At 32.2% G+C, this 21,434-nt stretch overlaps 1 protein-coding gene across 4 annotated transcripts in view; it reads left to right on the forward strand.

Annotated features, from left to right (window-relative positions):
• The window catches only part of LOC128189428 (nacrein-like protein), a 37,613-nt gene that overhangs the window by 3,276 nt on the left and 12,903 nt on the right, over nt 1–21,434 (forward strand). The window contains exons 1-11 of one of the 4 annotated variants that reach the window (XM_052861038.1): nt 2,866–3,553; nt 3,987–5,156; nt 6,812–6,976; nt 7,381–7,604; nt 8,234–8,326; nt 9,085–9,180; nt 9,484–9,555; nt 9,731–9,857; nt 12,122–12,351; nt 12,459–12,539; nt 17,786–17,895. In XM_052861038.1, coding sequence (XP_052716998.1) covers nt 5,000–5,156; nt 6,812–6,976; nt 7,381–7,604; nt 8,234–8,326; nt 9,085–9,180; nt 9,484–9,555; nt 9,731–9,857; nt 12,122–12,351; nt 12,459–12,539; nt 17,786–17,895 — 1,355 coding nt within the window. In that variant the 5' untranslated portion in view covers nt 2,866–3,553; nt 3,987–4,999. Of the gene's footprint in view, nt 1–145; nt 276–376; nt 507–1,894; nt 2,177–2,468; nt 2,555–2,865; nt 3,554–3,986; nt 5,157–6,811; nt 6,977–7,380; nt 7,605–8,233; nt 8,327–9,084; nt 9,181–9,483; nt 9,556–9,730; nt 9,858–12,121; nt 12,352–12,458; nt 12,540–12,681; nt 13,018–17,785; nt 17,896–21,434 lie in introns of those variants that run through there. The other 3 variants (XM_052861037.1, XM_052861036.1, XM_052861035.1) reach the window with 3 other exon arrangements.

Below are 21,434 nucleotides of genomic sequence, written 5' to 3' on the forward strand. Positions count from 1 at the left end.
TATATGTAAATATTTGTAATATTTCCACTCACATTGACCAGACAACATAACATAGATAAATAATTGAAAAGATGAAGTATACTTATATACTTATATGTTTTGGAGATTTATCGATTACCACGCATGATCTCTTTCAAATCAAAAGGAAAGCGAGGATTTATCACACAAACGATATCTCGATTTCTTGGACATCTTATTAACTGCGAAAGATGAACGCGGAAATGGATTGACTAAAGAGGATATCCGAAATGAAGTTGACACGTTTTTGTTTGAAGGTAAATCTCAAAACGCTTTCATGCACAAGATTTCTCTATGTCAGAATAGATATATATTACTTTATCCCTAACAATAACAAAATAACACTTAATGAACGCAGGTCATGACACTACAGCTAGCGCCATCTCGTGGATCCTCTATTCTCTGGCGGAGAACCATGAATGTCAGCGGAAATGTCAGGAAGAAATCGATAAGGTCATCAGTGAGACCAAGTCTGGACGACTCGAGTGGTAAAAGTCAAAATCTAAGAAAGAAAAAAACATCAATTATGCAGCTGAAGTTTTATTTGTTACATATATATGTACCTTATTTTTAGGTTTTGTTGTCAGTATTGCATTGTTATTTAAATTTGGATGGTCACGATTTTAGTCATTTTTGTCCGTTTACAATACTTCAGTAAGGTAATTGTAATGGTCAACCAAATTTTGAGTGTCAGTCGTAGTTTATAAGCCGAAGGCAGAGCTCACAAATCTTTGTAATGTAAACAAAGCTTTGTTAACGTTTTGAATGTACAAGTGAAAATTCCAGTTTTGGATCGAATCGAATGTTATAAACGCTAGGAACTATTAATGTATGCTTAAAACAAATTAGAACAAAGAGAAATCAGCTTGTTTAAAAACAAAAACAGGGTACGAGCCTTGTTTCCATGGCAAAGAATTCAAAGCTCGGTATCTTGCTTATAACTCTATGACTGGCACTCTAATTTTGGTTAATTATTAGAAATGCATTTCTAAAGCGATATAAACACTAAAAATAGAAAAATGAAAGGATTATATATGATATGGGCCTAAAATGCCCCCCCCCCCCTAAAATTAACATCACCATTTTATTGTAATTCTTTGTTTTCTTTGTGTATATATATATATATATATATATATATATATATATATATATATATATATATATATATATATATATATAGTATGACATTAGAAATATAAACTTTCCTGTCATTTTCGCATTTTTAGCATGAAACAGCTTGTTTTCAAGCAGTTTTTCTTAGAGAAAACATAGAGCGCATGCTTAAACAAACAAAATATTTTAATCGGAGATGTATCTTGCCAAGGCTAATGAGTGACATTTTTTTTCCTTGTTCAAGCATGCGCTCTATATTTCCCATTCATAAAAAGATAAGAAAAATGTCAATTTTTGACTGATTTTGATTGAATTATAGAAATAGCGTCACTTCTGACGTCATATACTGCAAGCGAGTGCGAATAAATCAAATAAATAGGTGAAAAATATATTTTATATAAACTGTTCTAAAAAATAACATAACAGTTTATTGTACCCGAAACACTTTAAATAATGGCGAATTGTGGGGGCCAAATTCAATTCATATCAAATATATTTATAGTTCTTTGTTTATGGTTCTGTAAAATCATGACCATGCCCCATTAAACTCACTTGATGGATTTCCGTCATTCAGTGAAATAAATGTAAACTGTAAAGACTGGAATATGACGGACTGGCATGTAAATGCATTTGTTTCCTACTTTTTGAATTTTCAATCAGTTTACCAACAGTTGTCTGAATAGCAGAGTTTTATTTTATCCTTCAAATTTAAGATACTGTTTTAGCGAAAATACAATAAACACGATTGTTGCTCAAATTGCAGGAAGGATTTGGGAAAGTTGGACTACCTTACCGAGTGTATCAAGGAAGGTATGCGGGTTCACTCCCCTGTCCCAGGGGTGTCCAGAGTTAACACCCAGCCAATAAAGGTAGACGATGTCACCATACCCCCGGGCACCATAATTCTTATCAACTTCTACGCACTGCATCACAACCCAACAGTATGGGGCCAGGATCATATGGAGTTTAAACCGGAAAGGTTCAACAGAGATAATTCGGAAAAAAGAGATTCCTTCGCGTTTTGTCCATTTTCGGCCGGACCTAGGTTTGCAGTCTTTTTATTTTATTGTTTTATATTATTTTCAATACTTCATTGATCGATGACATCAAAGTTGGGCATTATTATTTTTAACGATGGTTAGATAAGCATGTATATGAACATAATTAATATTTTACTTTCCTGGTGGAAAAATATGAAAATTTGAAAAGATGCGTTTTTCTAAGAATTTTCTAAGAATGTATTCTTATACATGTACTTGAGCTTATAGAATCAAGATATCTAAAATCAAAATAATCATATCCATCCAGAAGTAATGTTTTTTTCATTTGTACTTCAGAAACTGTATAGGACAAAACTTTGCCATGAGCGAAGAGAAAGTGGTGTTAGCTAGCCTATTACGTAGGTGAGTACATATTCACCAAGGTAGTTTTTTTTTAAAAATAGGAAAGCTTTTTATCGTCCACATTAAAATTCATCTGCATTGAACTTTGAAAAACAAGGCATGGGAATTGAAATAAAATGGTTAAGATTGGCATGAAATATAATAAAAATACGTGTATAGCGAAAACATTTGAGGAGTAAGGAATCATTCTTTGAGTATTATGAGGTGATAATTTTGGTCGGGGCGTGATCAAATCCAGTCAAGCCCGAGGGCTTTTATGATAGATTTGATCACGCTCCGACCGAAATTGTCACCTCATAATATTCAAAGAATGATTCCATATTACCTATCTTTATATAATTTTAAGCAATCGTTAGATTAAATATTTAAATAAAAATAAACAAACCCCACTGGCGCCTTTATTTGGTGTCATTTATAGTTATGGGATATATAGTACAAAATCGATACGTAATGTAATCAGAGGCAAAGACACTGGAAAATGTAAATATTCTGAAATATAAATCCACGTACGTGAATTGTCTAAATTGTCCTGTCATTATGTTTGTTGATCTTATATTCTCTATTAATCGAACATCCAAAGTAAATTAAGTTTAATGTTGTTTGCAAACTACTGAAAGATGAAACATGTTATCTTTTGACTACATTCAACATTTCGTTACCCGCCGTAAGTAGGTCTGATACTGACAATAAGTGTTTGATGAATGGTAGCATCCCTCTCATTACCGGATGTAACACGGGTTTCAACAATTTAAATAAGGTTAAACATGACATCAGTTGCCACTGTTAACATAAATCTATTACACAAATGTTTCTCCTGTTTAAATAATGAACGTCAAAGGTGCATATTTAGCTATTACAAATAGGTTATTCTTAAGGGACTTTTTATCAAACTCGCTTTGAACAGACGATGTGCATTCAAAATTAACTTGTGTACATCATGCTTATGACAGCTGCAGGTTTTAATTATATTCAGGGTCAAGTTGAGTGTAGTTGTTAGGATACATATTGGTCATTACAAGGTAAGATATTTATGGCTTTGCATTCCGAGGAATAAAAGTTGAATTGAAGCGTGACTTAAATTTTAAAAAAAAATCAAGGATTTCACTTATCTGCTAATTATACATGTCTCTAAGGAAAATTTTGTCTGTACTAAAGGTAAGGATACACATTGGGAAGTTATAAGCCACATTGTATGGAACTATATGTCAATAAATCAATAAATATTAATGTGACTATAAAATTGAAATAAAATCCAGAAATACCAAGGCTGCGTATAATGTAGCGACACATCATTAAAACGGAAGCATTTTTTTTCAAATGGACGCCGATTATATAATTATTAATTGGTGCATAAAATTTAAAAAAAAACGTTCATTTAACCCATGCACGTCTTCCTCACAGGGATTTATAGGTATTTTTTGTTGAAATTATATATGGCGTCTTCTTGTTCAGGTTTTCCTTTTCGTTGGACAAGGATCATAAGGTTGATAAAGTGATAGCAGCTGTCATGCGACCTGTGGATGGCATCAAATTGTACATTCGGTCAAGAGACAACTAATGACAATGCTGTACTCACCTATACGCTGAATCTAGTCAATACATCCAAGATATTATAAACCTACGACTTGATGCATGAAAAGACGTCAACATAAACACAATTAATTATGAACTCCAAAATTAACGGAGGAAAACTTTATGAAAACAAAAAGTCATCATCTTTTACGTATAATTTAATTGTGTTGCATTTGGAAACGGTAACTTGATTAGATCTGGAAATACCGGTGATAAAATTGACGGTTTGTGTAAAAATAAAATAGTTTCTTCCTGAAGACACATGTGGTACTCTTAAAATGAATGGTGTAAAAAAGAACTATTGATCTTTGTATTGTTAATTTTTATTCAATATTTAATTCTTTCTAATAATAGTGTAATGCAATAAACGTAATGTTAAAACGTAAAAGATTGGAATTGGCTTATTCATACCAAAAAGCCCTGTAAAATATATATTTAGTTACTTTATTATACATGAGTTAAAACATTGCTTAGGGAAGACGATGGGCTTCTTGTTTGACGTTTATATCTACTTCTTGTTCTCGAAAATGAGTGCCCAGTTTTCTACAAGGACTTGTTGTAAGCTTGCAGTTTTGTATCTCAAAAAGTAGTGTATCTCTAACACAAGTAGTCTCAACGATAGCTTCTTGTCAAAAATGATCCTATAATTAAGTTTATTAATTATAAAAATTTTAAAATTCGGAATTGAATATCAACCGTTTTTCAATGCACTTTTTTTTTACTGCAAAATGTGATTTGCATGTTAAACGTTTTTTATTTCAATATAATTAAATTATTTCCTTAATCGTTTTTATTTCTTCTCAACTAATTATTGTCAACGAGGCATTCATCTGTTACAAAACACGAGACTTTTGGTTTATAAAGTAAGCGCTGTCCTTTGGGGCTGACTAGAGATGGCCCAGTGTTTGTCGTCAGTGGTCCTGCTGTGGATTTCCCTCGGGACAGTGCTTGGTGCAGGTTTCTTGGGAGTTCGTCCGCAGTCCAATGGCGATTGTCGATATGACGATATTAACAAAGCCCACTTTAGTTATGATCAGAATCATTGTGAGGGTAAGTCTTTTTAATGGTTTTTCATCACTAATTTAATTTTTCATTTCGATCAAACAATAACTACGAACAGGACCTCTAATACAAGTAGTTACATCAAAATATAAGTACGAGTGTATGAACCCTAGCAATCTTTTAAAATTGATTCTTTTTCAATATAACTGAGGTTAAAAGTGTATATGTGTACTGTTTTAACAAGAATACCAATAACTACTTAATATAACATTCTGTACTTATATGCTCGATAGTTAAGACCTCAATGAATTAGACATACATGTGTACGTCCAATTATTTCGGAGCTATATAACTAGGTGACATTGGCCACTAGTTTATTTTTTTTTAATGTACAATCATTTCCCTTAAAAATGTCTTTAGAGAAACAAAGGCAATCAAATCGGTTCCTCATTCAACAATTTCATGTGTGTCCAGCATTGGTACCCCATTAAAGATGAGCCCTTTTACCTCACATAGCATTCTTTATTATAACTATCCTACACGTATACACGAATATACATGTAACTATCATAACTGTGTCTTGATTACAACTATTCTATTCTGTATACAAACTATAATACATGTATATGTATCTTGATAAATATGTTATTCTGATTATAACTTAACCTAAATGCATATTTATAATAACTATCCTATCTTAATAAATGACTATCCTCTCTTGATTAAAACAATGATAACATTATTACGACTATCACTTTTGGATTGAAATCATCACATCTTAATTACGACTTTTTTTCATCTTGATTTCAACTTTTTTTAGGTATACTTAAAATCATCCTAGATTTATCTAATAACAACAATATTTTCTGAATTACAACTTCCTCAATGCATCTTTTGACATCTATCAAATGATGATTACAATTATTTTATTTGTATCTGTGTTACAACTATTCCATATTAATAAAACATCGTAATCATTTCAATTATCTTAATTGCAGCTATCCTACCCATCTGAATGACAACTACATTATGTGTTCCTTTATTACAACTACATGTACTATAACAATTTGTTTTAAATCATCCTGTCTTGAAAGCAATTATTCTTGATTACAACTATCAAAACAGGATAGGAACTCTCCAATCGTGATAACAACTAACCGATCATGATTAAAGTCATCTTTTGTCAATTAAAACTACTGTTGTTTCATTAATATTCAAGGGTATCAATTTTCGTGGATATAGGGAAAATCATAGTTTCGAGGATACGGAAATTCGTGGCCAATGACCCTATCTATACAAAATCTTAATAAAAATTGCACTTCAATGAACATTTAATTTCATGGATCAACTTAACAACGAAATTCACGAAAATTTGTATTCAACGAATATTGATGAAACGACAGTATCATATCTTAATTAAAACTATTCCATCTTGGTTACATATACTGCTATCCCATTTCGATTACATCTTTCCTATTTTGATTACATTTATTCTATTTCGATTACATATATAGTATTTTGATTACATCTATTCTATTTCGATTACATCTATCCTGTTTTGATTACATCTATTCTTTTTCGATTACAACTATCCTATTTTTATTATATCTATTCTATTTCGATTACATATATCCTATTTTGATTACAACTGATATCGTTTCACGACTAACATATCTCGATTACCATTATTCTGTCTTGGTTAGGTCCAATGAAGTGGTGCAATGTCCATCAGTGCTGGTCCACGTGTGGGTCTGACATCAGGCAGTCGCCCATTAACATTCAGACCGCGGAAACCATCAGGGAGGGGTTTGGGAATCTACAGTTCCGCAACCTTCACCTCAGAGTTCCAGCAAATATCAGTAACAACGGTATGTTATAAGTGTTTATATATGTAGTTAGCTAGTCTTGGAATCATGCATCGTTATATATGTACGTGTCTTACTAAGTTTATAAAGATAAAATAATGTAAATCATAATTATTTATTCTTAGTTCTAGGAAGTAAACTTTTAAATATATATCTCTCAATCTCTCCATATAGCAATACGGCATATACATGTTTATTCATTACTTTATTCTTGTATCTATATGAATTCCAATGAATTGTCATCTGTGATTTAAATGGATTGATCAAATCGCCTATTCGTTCATAGTGTTGTTTAACACTTAAATTGATTTTCCAATTTAAGTTATACGTTCTCATACATACCGTAATAACGGCACTGTAACTTTTGCGGCATGAATGTGCAGTATACAATTCATTATTAATTACAGGACACTCTCCGGACTTCGATTGCAAAGTTGAAACAGACGAGGCTCTCAGGCTGAAGAAGAATATCATTCTAACCAACGTCCCTATGCGCGGGGATAAACAATACATATTTGCCCAACTCCATATACACATAGGCAACGAAACAAACCGTACGTCCGATTCAAACATCAATGATGATGATGAAGGATCAGAACACTCCATCGATGGCCAGTTTTATCCAATGGAGGTAAAGCACGAGCCTGTTGATCATTATCGTATCATGTTTGTATGTTTAAATAAGGAACATTTTTGTCAGTTGCTATCAGATAATAGATATATATGTAATACGACCATCCTTTTCATCAAACAATAAGAGTTCAATGCAATCCTAACCAAAAAAATTGGCAAGTATGTTTCCTTATATAAACCTATGGAAATGTTTAATTCTGTTTGAACGTTTTCGTGACGTCACAATGATAACTGCACGTGCTTATTGAACTTTGATGGTACATGATCAAATCCTCTTAGAAGCCCTTCGGGCTTCACAAGATTTGATCACGTGACCAAGTTAATATCCCAGAAAATCTTTTTAAATTGCTGTTTATTTCTTAATTAAATAAGTATATGAAATGACTATTTGTTAAACTATATTTTAAGCAACTGAGGTAGATACGATATAGGAAGAACACTATGGAATCACCTAATACTGGATAACACAATATCAAAATGTCGGCTATGTTTACCGTTCAATTCATCTTCGGTAGCCATGTTTCCGATACGCTTTTTTTCATCTCCGGAGATAAGAAAAACGAATCGGACATTTGGCTACCGAAGATGCGTTCAATTGATGATGTTTTACATCTTTTCTATTTAAAGGCTCACTTGGTGTTTTACGACAGTTCATTCGATAACATAGGTGTGGCCAAACCTGTAAACGACAGTCTGGTAGTGCTCGGCGTCATGATAAAGGTACTACACAGTGGTGGCACGGCCCAGTCTCTCTCTCTCTCTCTTTCTCTCTCTCTCTCTCTCTCTCTCTCTGTTCTCTCTCTCTCTCTCTCTCTCTCTCTCTCTCTCTCTCTCTCTCTCTCTCTCTCTCTCTCTCTCTCTCTCTCTCTCTCTCTTTCTCTCTCTCTTCTCTCTCTGTCTCTCTCTCTCTCTCTCTCTCTCTCTCTCTCTCTCTCTCTCTCTCTCTCTCTCTCTTCTCTCTCTCTCTCTCTGAGACATCCAGTCTTTTACTTTGCAAACAAATCAGATTTATTTAAGGAACAGGTATTCATTAATTCATTCCGAAGGGTTTCATGATAGATTTGACCAAGCCCTGTATTTGATCATCTTATAATATTAAAAGAATTCTTTACTACTTCTATTTATATTATCTTTATTCATTATTTGATAAAATATTAAAAAAAATATTCGATAGACTGTATTGGACTAAAAATTACAAAATTGATATGCAGTGTTATAATAGATAAAGATACTAGAAAATGAAAATACTTATCAATCACATTGACTTGCTGAACAATTGAGTCATTTGTGAAGCACTGATTGTAAGGCGGTAAATAAAAACATTTAAATTCATGTTGATGTTTTGTCGGTACCTTTTGAAGTCGTTCTTTGTTTCTCCTACTACTGCCTAGGACTTATCACACTGAAAGAAGTTTACGTGTGCAACATGTATGAACTAGGTGATATAATGATCTTACTTTGTTGTATCCGCGTTGTAGGTCAGAGACGATGACAGTGAAGAGGAAAACGAAGAAGAGGAAGACAAGAGGGAAAACGAAGAGGAGGAAGAAGACCAGGAAGAACCCGAACAAGACGTGCGTTGTTATACCAAACCTTCCAAAAAAACCTATGTTATGCATTTACATAAACGGAATTTTAGCTAACTTTTTCAAACAGAAAAACAGTAATTTTGTTAAATTTCCTTTTAATCATGAATATCAGAGGCTTGTTCTGTGTCATTTTAGTATTTAAAAATATGTTTTAAAGAATTTTTTTAAATTAAATAAAAAATTGCAAATCTGAACCCATCCACCCCCACTTGTGTATGCATTGTAAGTTAATATTGTTGGTCAACGATAAATATCACAAAGTTCTTATATGTGGTTATTTGTATGTAGGATAAAGATCTTTGCTCGTTGGAAGAAGGTAAAATGAACGAGAAATTCTACAGGAAACACTGTTATAGGAAGGTAAGCACAAAAAGTTACAAAGAACTTATATTTTCATATTGGGCATGCGTCTCGTCTGATGAGCATAATTGACTTAAATTGTACATGTATATGGTCTAATAAGCACGTTAGACTAGATAATTGTACATGCTGATGTTTAAAATCTCGTAATCATAATTTTGTGTATTTTGCATAGAGGACAAAATGTAAGGGGAGATTTGCCAAGAGATTAAGTGATAACATGGAACACTATTTTGAAGAGATTCGGAACCACGACCCTGTTAAACCAGATCTAGAGAAATCTTCAGACGACGACATTCGTGGTGACGTTTTGTGTAACCTTACAAATCTACTTAAAGCTGATATGAATACGCATTATTTCCCTTTTATCTCAGACTACGCCATTTTAGTTGTCGATTTCTATTCATTCACATCCCTTGTATAAGGCCGAGACCACTAAATATGCATCAACGCATTCAGGTATTTCATTTCTATCACTGCACTGGTAAAGAATATCCAATGAAAAACGAAACAAAACAGACTAAAATCCAAGAACACATTTCAAAAACCCTCGATCATTGTAAAAGGTTTCCCTGTGTGGTGGTGGTATAATATCGAACATGCGCAAACCACACATTGTAGTAGATCGTGCAGTAACATGGACTTTAGAAAACGGGGTGTTTTCGTAAAAACAATGTTTTACATTCTTACTTTCTTGGATTGACTATGATCACATATCTACTGTGTTGAATGCAGTGCGGCCGGTGTCCACCGTAAGATGTAGACGTTATGTACTCTGTAAGAACGACACACGTATTTGATATGCACGCCAAGTAAAGCAGCACTATCTGTGCAAGATGATGCAGATACTTCGGGATTTCTTTCAAAGAATAAACGATGTTTTCTGTTTTGTTGATTTTAGTTTTTAACGGGGATTTTCAACAGAAAAAACGGTTATTGAAATAGTGAAAATAGCGGGCGGGCGGATGGCTGCCAAAAGAGTTCCCTTATTATACGGATTACTCCTTCTACAGTTTTGAAGATAAGGAGTTGTTCTTTCGTAGACCAATTGTACATATATCAGAGGTGTGCATATTGCTAGAATTTTAATTTCTGATAATGAATGAAAAATACCAGTTTTTGAACTTAGTCATTTTTCGGCAAAACATTGCATATTAATGTAGGGTATTCCATTTCTCTGAATGCGGTAGGTAGTGTTTATCAATTCAGGGTTGACATGAATTATGAATACATTTCACATAAAAGAAATCCTGGTTTGTTGCAACATTGACAGCCTTTTACTTGGCTTTATTCTTTTTTTACCAACATATTACTACCATGTGTAATTCTATCATTTAGAAGTCCATGCAACCTGAATGACTCGATTGAAATGCGACCGATCGTAACTTTCTCGAGCGATATATATTCCACTTTGTAGAGCGATCAAAACTGACATCGCGACCAAATGCTTTTATGAATTCATCTCAGCTTTAAGCATTAAATGCTTATTTTTAGATATCGTCGGTCCTATAACACACAAGGCCAGGTAGACAACTTGAAATACGCGCGGTACGATAATTTGTCTGCACGGTCCAGTGTGTTTAAGGTCATACGATTTTCAAAAATAAGCCTTCAATCTTTATATTTATTTATCACATGTTTATCTCAATATGTTGTGGATATGACTCATGGGATGAATTTTTATTTTCCACTGTGTGTTTGTACGCCATGTGACGTCATAATTAAACATTACTTAGGTATAGACGGTTGGTTGACGTAGAATGAAAAAGTAAATTATCAATTCAGTTGAAAAGAGTTGAGTTGTAAATGAGAAGCATCTAATATTGTTTCATTTATTCTTCATAAATTCATAAAAAATGTTTGAAAATAAAATGTTTGTTAAACTTCAAGGAACTTGTTTTCCTTGCGTTAAGTAGTTGGCGTCTTGCAGTTAATGTGTTGTGCGGCTCACAATTACAATTTTTATAGAAAGAATTGAGATTAACAAAATATGTGGTAAAACATTTGATAAAAAGAATCTCTCATAATTTGCGATGGTATATTATTTTGATCTAACTCGTTGTATGTTTTCTATCCCATCGCCAAGGCTTGGGGATAGAAATCATACAACTCGTTGAATAAGAATAATATACCATCGAAAATCATGAGAGATCCTCTATTTATTTATATTTTAAAAAAAAATCCATGCCTTGTCTGCAATTGTGATTTTTACTTCAAAATTACTGTTTTATCCGGGAGAGCAACTGTAACAGCCACAAACGTGACGTTAGATTGGCAATAATGGGTGCTCGGCAATAATGGGTACTCGCACGTTACACTCTCCTTTGTATACTGTAATTCCTATTTCGAAATATCTTCACTATTTACACGTATATATTATATTTGATTCATAGTGTAAAATTATGAGCATTTGAAAATATACAATATTATTATAGGCCCCCATTTTACATACCTCATCATCATCATCACCATCACAATCATCATCATCATCAGTAGATATTTTTGCATTCTCGGTAAACGTTATCCTATATAACAATAATCACAATGTTTTCGTTGGGTAATGTAGAATACCAATGTGGGGACCATCCAGACTTGGACTTTATTTACAACAACTGCATGAAACGGTCCACTTATGAAAGCAGGAACTACCGGGAGGTGGAGTCTGGAATCTCCCCTCTGGATGTTCTCCCTTGTGACCAGAGCTTCTACACGTATGCCGGGTCACTGACCACTCCACCGTGTTATGAAACGGTCCAGTGGATTGTCTTTAAATGCCCTATTACTGTCTCTAAAAAGGTTCGAATAGTCACTGGCTTTTTTTGCTTTATCGAGATAAATTTTAATCAAATACATTTGCAATTGTGGTGATTTTTCTTTTTAATTTTTTTTTCAATTTCATGTAGGCTTACAGAAATTTGCAGTTAGTTGAGGATTCAAACGAAGATGACCTGAAATTGCTGGGGGTTAAACGTCACATTATGACGGTAAGAATTTTAAGTACTTAAGTGTGCTAGTAATATACTATACTGTTTTACCTATAAACTATTACTTTGCCCGCATTACTTTAAACATGTAGTGCTTTTTACATATGTAAATGGATTTAATTCATTTTCATTTCGATTGTAGAATAATACTGGGATACAAGTCTACAGAAATCATGAAAACTAAAGAAAAAAACGCATCAACTATTGTTGCTTGTAGAAAGAAATGTTTTACCCATGGCAAAATGTGTTTAAATTCATGTAAACATTCCATCTATACTGAGATATCTACATGATTTATGATCAAATAGGTTTACCATTGACAAAGAATTTTTGTCAGATTTTAATAAGTTTTAACCGTTGTCTGGAATTTTCGTAGACAGTGTGTGTTTTGTTGAAAACTAGCTTAAATATAAACTAAGTTTTAATATACCACTTGTGTTTGCTTATTATGCATTTGAATAAATATTCTTTGATTACTTATTTATAAGTCTTTAAGATGTCTTTATGTATGGTTTGATCTAACGTCACACGGAAAAACTTAAGGTGTAAAATAACTGGATGTCGATTTTACTATAGTAAATCAATATCTCATTTACATTTTTCACACATGTTTAAATGATGTCGTATTGGGAATTTCATTTTGGGCTTATTTCCAAAGTTTTGAAATGTCATGAAAAAACGTAGAAACATGCAATTTTTGACGCCTTTACGTTGCATCAGGCTACAATATGTAATCGAGTTTGACACATCATCAGATGTTAACCCTTTTACTTAAATGTACTAATAATTATAGAGAAATAAAGTAAAGCCATCTGTGAAAATATTCATGTACAGTATTATAATGACGTACTTGTTATTTGAGATAAAACCTTATGGTTGACTGTATACAAGAGTACAAGCAGCTATCGTATGCGGAAAAAAAACCGCTTCTGGTACTGAATAACAAAGATTTCAAGGTCAGAAATTTGATCACTGGAATCAATTTTGAAAATAAAGATCATAAAACAAACACCAAGGGTAAAATAATATTTTTATCATACGGCAAAACTGGCAACCAAATACACCAAATATGACATGAATTGTTATAAAAATCAGTCAGAGAGTTTATCGAAGTTTCAGTGAACAATTAGACGTTCTAATAGGTATTATTACTCACACGGCTATACAGCATGTGAAAACAAAATAACTTGGGATCAATCTTAGTTTATATGATCTCAGAAGTCGTTGTGTATATCTATCAAAAGCGCATAAACACTAGTAAACATTTGTATAAAACGCAACTTTTATTTTTTATTGAAACAATTTTGCCAAGATTTATCCAGACAAAACTACCATCTATAGCTCAAATTCCGAATGAAAGAGACCTTTGTACAAAAAGAATCCATTGAAACTTTTAACGCTTGCTCCTCTCTATTTTGAATATAAGTTAATTTCTCTCAGACGTTTGACATGAACGTATATTGAAGAGCATTTTCGTTTAAAGTATCGATAAGGATATACTCTGTCCCAAGATATTTTGGATTCACGTTTTGACGATTTTTAATAAAAATACACTTACCTGTGAAAGAAGTGCAATTGAAATAGTTGAAAGGGATATTTTCCAAGATAATTTCATTGACACATTATCATCTTTCACTCGGAAAAATTCACAGGAACGAAAACAGATTCCTTACGGAGATTTATAATGGGGAATGTTTACATCTTTTCTCCATTCGGAATACACTCGGAATACATCGCGCAATATTTCAACGTTATCATCCGGGCTTGCTGCAATGCAAAATCTCCGTAGACATCACATTTTTTAGCATTTTATTGAAACCTGATAAGCTAACAGGGGCGTTTTGACTGAGAAATCTTGGAAATTGTTCATACTTTTGAATGAACATCGTTTGGATCCTCAGGTATTTATAAATATCAAACAATTAAGCCAAACGTGAATCCAAAATATCTTGGGACAGAGTATAGTATTGTTTATAGAGGAAATTATAGCAAAACTTTGCGATGTTAATTTTGTTTGGATCAGGTTATTTAATAAATCATGAAAAATGTTGAATATGATATTGTTTTGAATTTTCTTCAGTTTAATAATACCCAATTGAAAAAATCCATTGCATGACATATGAATGCAAGATTTTGCTGATAAAGTCTTCAGGTATTTTTAAAAAATAGTTGTAATTTTAAAGTAAGTGATATATTTAACCTTGTATTAAACTTATTCAACAGTTTAAGATAACCTATTCTGTATTTTATTTTGAAATTGACCTAAATAGAAAATCCGGGCGAACTTCTGAATTATACTTGTGTTATATATAGGCAAATCTCATGTGTAAGCATGAAAGGTTATTTCAAAAACCGTTAATACTAGAACATGTTCATTGATACTCAATACCAAAGTATGATTATTTTAGAGGCAAAAGATTCCCATTGGTACTAATTATTGATTTCTGTTCATTAGAGGTTCAAGGTCTGGGTTCATTAGGATATTTGTTCATCACGTCTTCCAAAAAAGAAAAGAAATACTTTTGATTTTAAATCCTTAGAGACACCGTAAAACAGTTTGTTTCTCATTAATTTGATATTGCAGTTAATAATAAAAATACACTGCTGTTGCTAGAATATGATTAAACTGATGCTCTATAAGACATTTCTGCTATAAAACAGCAAAAGCAAAGTTTGTGTTAACAAATTACTACGATAAAACAAACAGCCTACTTCACATTATAAACATTATCAAAAGAAAAATCAGATAACATAGGAAATGTTGAAAAAAGTTTAAAACCAAGCTTCAAATATGATTACAACAGATCGATAAAACAGTTTATACTTTGATTGAGAAAACATGTAAAACTATGTACAATGGAGGCAAGGTATTTGCAATTACTTCCAAATACATGTATTTTTTTTCACGATGATTTCGTGTAAAGGAGATTCAATTATGTTGTTGAATATTACATTTGAATGCTAATACAAATGGAAGAAGTTGTAAGTGGGAAAAATACTACTTCTAAAATAATTAAAAATACCCCCACCCCCAAATCATATGAAATTTATGTATGGTCATAATAATTAAAAAAAAGTCAGCTTTGAGATGTAAACTGAACATATTGTCATTGAAAGAATTCACGGGGAGTCCGCTCTCTCTGCAAATTTATCTCCTATGCATAAGCCGTTGATTTAACCCTGGTTTAATATTCTAGAGGAAGCTTTATGAAAAAGTATCAAGCAAAATTATTAAAATCCGATCGAATCTCACAATTGCAATTTTATGTAACATCTGGCTAAAATAAGCTTACGATGCAATCATGTAACACCATAAACCTCTTGATGTATTGACGTTCCATAGAAAAGCCCACTACTTACTGGAGGAATATTGACAGAAAAAAACAGGCCTTGCGAACGATTTTTTTTAACTCATTAGAAAATGTCTTTGGGGATAAAAAAAAAACATAAAGAAAAGACACGAAAATAAGGTAATAAAATAACGCAGCTTAAAGATGGAATATTGCCTTTTTTATACTTTGGAGTAAAAAAAAGTGAACTAATATAAGGTATACAGCCATATCTTATCCTGGAGTGTATAAGCAACAATCAAACAGCAAACAAAGAAACAACAACAAAAAATTCAAACAATTAACTATTTTTTTTTATTATCCAAGTTTCCTAATGCATGACTTTAATGATGCATCTTTAATACTTGCCCTAAACGCACCTCCAGGAGGGATGTAGAATTCAGCAAAGGAAACTAAAAGGAAATGTCTTCTCAATAACTGCAATTGCTACACTTACGATGTTACTACACAAGTAGTCTATTGCTTTGTTGATACAAATATGTTATTAAAAGCTACCATTTAGACATCGGTTGAACTCTACAGTAGAGCAAAATTGTCATAGAAATATATTAAGAAAAATCTTTTTTTCTTTTTTTTAGCAAGATAAACTATACTTCAAAGTATGATGTTTCATAAATTGTATCCTAATATAGTTTAAATTCTAAAATGGTCATTTTTTTACCTCCTGGACAATAGTGGGGTCCCCTGAGGACGGAGTTTACCATAGTGATTGTATAGGAAAATCCATACAATATACAATTTGAGATTGTTATATTGAACGAATCATTATAAATTTTCATAGCCAAGATTTATTGTTTTTCTTTACTGTGTATCGTTCCTTATTAAAGTTCAGGGTTTTATATGAAAAATTTAGAACTGTTACTTATGTAAGCGATGTGGCATATGGGCCTTTTGTTTTGTTTTAGCTTTCACAGGATCAAATAAAGTGTAAATAAAATAAATTTGAAAAATCGAAGATGATTGATTTTAAAAGTACATGTAATTGTAATGTTGATGGAAAAAAACAGGGTTTAGCTGAGTATTATTAATGCTTGTTTCACCTAAAACATTGTACTGTTGTAATAAAGGAAGAATACGTGATTTACTAAAGACAGACTTATTACTGTGGTGACATGTTAAGGAAATCGACAGAAAAAATAATGGCAACTCATACCATCTATTCCTATATTGAGGTAGATCAACAACAGCGATCAGTAAACAGAAAAGTTTACAAAAAGTTTATTAGGTGTCCAAAACATTTCTGTTAGCTGAGTTATTGACTAGATATCAATGCTTTACTGCATTAACGAAGCATTGTTCTTTTTCTTGTGTCACATTGTCTAATTGAGAGCCTTTACATAACAGTTGTACTTCTTGTGTTATAGTACGACTTACATATTTCCTTGTCTGACATGACTTTTTACCGATATCTTTACTGTATCTGCTTCTCTGTATCTCACGGCCCATATTGACTGTTGCTATAGTGAGGATCCCTTATTATCTGAAATGTTGACTTGATAGCTGTATGGAAGGTTATTGCTCTCACTGCAGTGTATTATTTTATTATGATATGTGGTTATGCCGAATAAAAAGCCTTCGTGTGGTGATTCATCATACATCATTCCATTCCTCACCAATTTCATTGGCCAAAGATATATGATACAGATTATCTTAACAGTAATCTTCAAAATGTGTGGAAACGAGTCTTAATTTTACGTTTGGAGTATAATGAAAAAACACAATGACGAAAACAAAAATGTTTTTGTCAATCATGGATTAAAATCGTAGAGCTGTTATTACGAAATGAGATTTAGAATTCAGTTACAGCAATCAATGTCAAGAGGATAAAGATAGAGACTTTGTGAAATGGGCACAATTGTTACAAGACCAATCTGTAGTGACGTGAGTTACAGTAAGAGAGGGGGTCCGGAACCCTCCCTGTCTGAGGATCAGCTAGAACTGTTAGAGAAATCCTGGAACTCGATAAAGGTCAACATAGCCAACATAGGTGTTGTTGCTTTCATGAAGTAGGTAGATTTTTTATGTATTTCAAAGCAAAATGTTGTAGTTGTAATTAGCTAGAGATGTATATGTCTTAAAACTACATTAGACGAAGTAATGAAGTGCATCGTTACATTGAAAAGATACAAATGCTTTTTAATAGAGTGAAGATACTGATATTAAATTTCTTTGCAACAAAATTAATTGCAAAACAGAAACTTTTAAGCATAAAAATATTAAAACATTTTAAATACAAAAATAAGAAATATGTTGTCTTTTTAACATGCTGATCATATGATAAACACATGCCATAAATGTTTTGAAAAAGGTATTTTCAAGGTATGATGTTAAATTTGCAGGTTTTAACATAGTGTGATAGTAAATTAATTTACCTCAAACATTTAAACAACTTTTACTTTAAATATCTAAACACCTTTTATAAATTACCATTAAAGTAATTCCTTCGTACATTTCGTACTTTCATTTTCGAAAGATATGTTTAACATTTGATTACATCTTGAAAGCTCACAGGAAAAACGGAAACGTGTTACTTTTAGCCCTGTGTTCTTTTCAGCAAAATGCAGCTTCTGCTATATCAAGTAAAACGCACAATACCCTGGAATTATGTTAAAGGAAAGGTGCAACCAGAAATACGCTTACTCAAATCAAGCTAATTTGTTGAAAAACCAATTTTTACCAATTAAACATGCAAAAATACGTTTATTCACAGTATTTTTATAATTATCATTATTTTTGTTCATATAATTTTTAATGTGCAGTGTTGTCTTGTTAAAATTTCATAATTATGCAAATATATAATATAGATATTCAAGTTTAAATCACGTGTGCGTGATAGATTTACGTCATTAAAGTTTCAATAGCAGTTTCACACAGTATCGTGATCGTGGTGCATGTAGTTTTAATTGCGTCCATGACATTTTCAAAGCCGGGAAGATATCATAAACTTATCAATCTTTATATTGTGTTAATGATAAACTGAACAATTTTAAAAGAAGTGGATTTCTTCACCATCTACTGTTGAGAGATCTCATTTCCACCCCTGCGAATGTTATTGTCATTCAAATTTTAGACCACGTGGTTTAATTTGACCCTTTCAGTTTCGCAGTAAAAATCGTACCTCGTGTATAAAGTCTATTTCACAGTATCTAGGTTCTAGTAGTCAGATCTAAAATCTAGAGGTTTATTGATTTTAAACTTTATCTTCATTGATTGGTGAATAAAATGTGTTCTAAAAATAAATGTGACTATACAAAAATTAGTTTTTGTCTGCTGTTGCAACAACTAACATGCTTAAAAAAAGATCCCTCCTGAGGATTAATTTTCGATCCACGCCTGACCTAGTAATAACATCAATAGTGAAACAGGCTATACCATTTTATGCAGAATGTTCCTTGAAAATGGCTTGATATACTAAGTATTAATGCAAAAAAGTCACCCATTATTTTTTTTAAAACATGGTATTGCACACCACAAGCATCAAACATGGCTATGATTTTATTAAGCAACCCAGTGTTTATATTTTCAACCACTCTACACGTGTTTGAACACGAACGATAACTCTGTTCTGAATATTATCGTTTAATATAAATAACTGCTAGATGGTAAAATAAGACATACAACTTGAAAGCTTTTCCCGTTTTAACATAAATCAAAGTAGGATATGATATGAAAAACGACCAGTACTTACGTATTTTGAGAATATTATTCGAACACTTATACTTCCGCTCGAAATTTCACAGGAACTGAACAAATATCGGTGAAGTCTCGTGAACTTTCATTCGAGCACCTCTGAATTTATTACTTCCTTAGCAACGATAAAGAAAACATTCCGAACACATTCGCAGGGGTGATTTCGCTTCCAACGAATATCTTTAAGCATCGCAAATCTTTATTGACACGAGTGGTTTTGTTTTCAAGCTTGTTTTATGTTTAGAAGATGTATCGATTGCCTTCTCTTAACTCATTAAAAGAGGTCTTGAGCACTGCTTTCCGCAGATGTCTTTCTGTAACGTAAGATTATAATATGTTATTGTCAAAGAAGTGTTGTTAGAAGTGGAATGTCAAACAGACACAGCCGTAGACACAATAGTTATACTATCATTGACACACATTCTCTTGAGGCGGGCGATTGAGATGCATAACTTTAAGAATTGTAATACCATAAATATATAACCGATATTATTGATACGTTTTATGTCACGAAAACATGCCTGATTAAAATTTCAATTGCTATGAATTTAAAGAATGGAATAGTTAATTCTACACTGCTTAACATTTCAAAAATGTACTTGATTTATTATAAATAGATAAAACATATTAGAATTATTAACTCTTTAAAATGTTGACTCTTATTTCTATCTGAATGTGTGTTTGCAGTCCTTATTTACCTAAACTGATCAAATCAGCTGTTTTGATAAGCTATGATTAACATCGAACGCCTGACTGTTAAATCATATTTGCTGTGTGTGATGAAAACAATCATTTTAGCACTACTTATACATTAAACAGGACTATCGTTCAAATAATGCCACTCCTTGTGGAATATAACTCAAATAGCTAGCAGCAGTGCACATCGTTTATGAATTAGACGTGCTTTTATGATTTCAAGGTATTTTAAAGTACTGTAAAGTACTGGTATATTTGTATTGTGTCTAATTCGTCCCAATCAATCATTTTCTTTTATTTAAGATACTTCATCATAAAAAAAATAGTAATTAAAGTTAAAACAATGCTCAGAACGGAGTGACACGCAACAATCAATTGTAATTCCAATCTCTCGAGAGCTGCTTGACAGACATGTTATGGCCATTAAATTGAACCTGAACTCGAAGCGTGAATACATTAGATTTCATCATTACTATTTTGAAGACAACTAAAAACTAGCAGAAAATGTCAAAGACCAACGTTGTTGTTGATATCGACAATATCGACAACAAAATGACGATATCGACATCGATAATCAATTTTTGACAAATGATAAACCAATTATGGTGTCGATATCGACGATATCGTACACAACTTGACGATATTGACATGGCTATTGACATACAATGATGAAGTTGCAAAATCAATTTTATTGTCGATATCGCCGATATCGTTCACAAAATTACGATATCAATATCGACACTAATAAGTTTTAAGGCTACCTATTTGTAGGCGATATCGTTCACAAAATGACGATATCCTAAACAATAGCGATCTTAAGAATTGCATTTAAACAAATAAAACAATATTATCTTAAATGACAATATCAACCTTAATATTGACTCTTATGAATTCCTTTGAATTTATCGGTAATAAAATTAAATAATTAACAATGAGAAGACATCTAAATGATGGGTTTAAAGGATTGTAAAATGATATAATTTTGATTGTCTAGATAGTCAAATTTAAAGATAAGCATTGGATGGTGAGTTGCAGTTGTGTTTATATGTAAATTGACATCGATACGATATCGTCGATATCGTCATAAGATATGGACAACTTAAGTTGTTAACAAAGAAAAATAGATTTTTATACGGGATCATATGCAAATCGATAGGAT

The sequence above is a fragment of the Crassostrea angulata genome, chromosome 6 (genome assembly GCF_025612915.1).
Source record: "Crassostrea angulata isolate pt1a10 chromosome 6, ASM2561291v2, whole genome shotgun sequence".
In the NCBI taxonomy this organism is placed as follows: Eukaryota; Metazoa; Mollusca; class Bivalvia; order Ostreida; family Ostreidae; genus Magallana; species Magallana angulata.